At 28.5% G+C, this 3,175-nt stretch overlaps 1 protein-coding gene across 1 annotated transcript in view; it reads right to left on the bottom strand.

Annotated features, from left to right (window-relative positions):
* LOC106468577 (translation elongation factor 2-like) overlaps positions 1 to 3,175 on the bottom strand; it is a 54,428-nt gene that overhangs the window by 20,119 nt on the left and 31,134 nt on the right. Inside the window, exon 8 of the mRNA XM_013929012.2 lies at positions 496 to 691. Within this exon, the coding sequence (XP_013784466.1) occupies positions 496 to 691 (196 nt within the window). The remainder of the gene's footprint in view (positions 1 to 495; positions 692 to 3,175) is intronic.

Raw genomic sequence — 3,175 nt, 5'->3', positions numbered from 1 at the left:
CATCAACTTAGGCTTACAACACACACACACACACACACACACATCAATCACTTCTTCTGGATCTACCACTGCCAAGGTCAAAAGGACAGTTGCATGGTTGAAATAGACATATACTTCAAATAAGAACTCGTGGTTTTGAATGTTATTAAAGATGGATGGGCAAGGTTTCACTTGACAAAGAACTCAGAACACTAAAACTATACATCTGACTGATTATAGATTATGTTTATATTACTTAAACAGTGTAGATGCTATATTACCGAAACTGTACAAACTAAATGTCAAAGAACTGAGAGCCCTCTCACATCATGTCACAACAAAATTAAAGAGGAAAATACTTAAAAAAATTATCATTTTAAGATTAAGAAAATTAAACTTAGATAATATAAAAATTTGAATTATAAACTAAATTCTAATGTGAACTTTACAGACAAAATATTGATAATAAAAGTTGTTTAAATTTTAACTGTAGTTACACTTATTCATTTAACTCACCTTTGGATAGATTTTTCAACCATATCCTCCTTCTTGCCAGGTACAAAGTTTGGACCCATGATGCGACACTTCAAGCCTGATGCAACAGTGCCAGAGAACACACGTCCAAAAGCATAGAAACGCCCTTTATCAGAAGTTGGAACCATTTTGGAAATGTACATCATCAGATGTCCATTTGGATCACAGTTCTTAATGGCTACAGAAATTGTAAAATATCAAAGATATACATATCATAACACTAAATACTTCATCAAATGCATAATATACTTGTGATGTTATGCATATGTTTTTAACAGAAACTAAGACAAATGTTATATAATGAAAAATCCACATTAGTATGTCTAATACAGTAAGCATATTATGTACATTACAATCTACCTTTAATATTTTCTTATGTACAAACTAACACTCTTGCCACAGACTCAGTCAATTCGACCGAGTTCATGGCCCCAAATTTACCTTTATAGTCTCCATACTATAACTTCTGATATGTTTCATGTATCTTCATAGAATTTTGCAAGCTATCACTAAGAATTTTTTCTGAATTATTCTTACTAAAAATTTCTCCAAGAATGATAGAAATCAAAGTGTCGACTGCTCCAAGTGCAAAGTGATTATGTTAAGATTAAAAATACTTTTCATCTAAAAATCGTCAAATTTCATTTGCGTAATCTTTATAACCACCAAAATAAATGTAAAATGTTTTCCTTCAGTAAAACTTTACATTTTTCTACCCTAACTCTATAGAAGGTCAGTCAATTTGACCAACTTTGCAACTACCATAAAAAATATGAAATCTAAATTGCCATTTTTTATTTACTCCAATAACTTCAAATTGTAACATGAAACTACATTTGTTTATCCTAAATAGCTTTAAACTCATACCAGTATACATATCTGTTTCTACTTAAATTTTGTTATATTTCTCTTTGAACCATGTCTAACTAATAATCCTGCTCCACGAGTTGTAAATCACTTTGCAAACATATAGATAATTTTACCCTATCGAATTACGCAATACATAGGCTACTCACAATTTGCTCATGAGCATAACTTGTAAAAAGTTTTTATTAGTATTTTTTCTTTATATTACCCAATTTAATCTAAAAAGTTACAAGTTTTTACATTTTTAACTGCTTTATAATAATAACTAAAGAATACATATGAAAACCACAAAATATGTTACTTACCTGAGTCTTTTTTGTTTTTTGTTGCTGTTGACTGTCAATGAAACTTAACCCCTATTTTTTTTATACTAATGGTATTACTGCACTAAATTTTTTATTTAATTAAATAATTCAACTAAGAACACAGAATAATAACATGTAAAAAGTAAATGATGTCATATGTCTTATAACTATCATAATTTTTGTAGCTATGCGACAAGAGAGGATGTGACAGGTGCACTTGGCAAGAGGGGTCTGAGTTTCCATTTTATGGCTCTCTAACCAAATAAAATTGAGGAATATAAAAATATGATTTGCCTGAGTAATAACAATATCATAATGAGTAATTTATGTTAAATTTCATACTTATTAGAGGAGTGATAAATAAATTAAAGGAGGGATACCTAGAGAGCAAATGTCATAATTCTCGTACTAAGGGAAATGGAGGATTGTTTTTTAGTATTGCCTTATAAAATAAAGAACTTAAAACTTATATAATATTAAAATTTAGATTATTAGCTAAGTTCTGATGCCAAGTTTATTCGTATTCCATGATAATAAATTAGTTGAATTCAATTTTGAATGTAACTCAGTAAAAACTTGTGACATGCACACAAACATATGCCTGTATGCCTTTAACACAAGTTCTCTCAGATGTATATGTACAACATTTTAATCCTTTACTTTTGCATAACCTTAAATTCTTTTTCAACCACTGCAAAAACAAAAGTCATGCTTTTATTATTAAGTGTATGAAATTGTATTTTCGAGAAATAAGTTGAATACATTTTTTAGCCAAGTTTTCACACCAATAAGCTGGCCCTCGCATGTTGCTCTATAAAATAAAACTTTATTTCCTACAAGTGTGGAAAAATGAAATTTAAAAAATTGTTCAAAAGTTTGTTGTTGTTATTTTGGAAGAGATACTGTACATACACTTATTTACTACAATATATGAATAGTTTACTTATACTTAATGATGACAGTTCACATTTAAGTTTACAATATAATGATATATTTATTTGCATCAAGTTCTTTCAGTAAACTACAAAAAAAATAACATCATCAATGACCAAAAAAATTTAAACTAAACCTTAACCTTTTACAAATTTAAAACAAGAAATTTACTAATTATCTCTACTAACACTTGGATAATGAATACAAAGGAACAGTGTATGTGACAGATTTTGGCATAATGTTTCAACAAAAAAAAAGAACTTAAGAGATTCTCTCCAATAAAAAACAAATTTGAACTTAATGTTTAACATTCATTGCTTGAGAACCTAGTGAAGTAAACAGCTTATTCTTCCAACTCTTAAGTTGTTGAAAGGAAACTAATTTCTTTATTCCTAACACCACCTTAATTATTTGTGAACACAATGATTTCATAGAAGACTTCATGGGCTAGTTGTAATCTTTATAAATTATTACAATAAAAATACACCTAAAATTACAGATATTCCACAATCTTTCTAGTTTTTCAACTACTTAGGATAATCCAATATACCAATGAA

The sequence above is a fragment of the Limulus polyphemus genome, unplaced genomic scaffold (assembly GCF_000517525.1).
Source record: "Limulus polyphemus unplaced genomic scaffold, Limulus_polyphemus-2.1.2 Scaffold3061, whole genome shotgun sequence".
Classification (NCBI taxonomy): Eukaryota; Metazoa; Arthropoda; class Merostomata; order Xiphosura; family Limulidae; genus Limulus; species Limulus polyphemus.
This window is presented reverse-complemented; position numbering and strand designations above follow the sequence as displayed.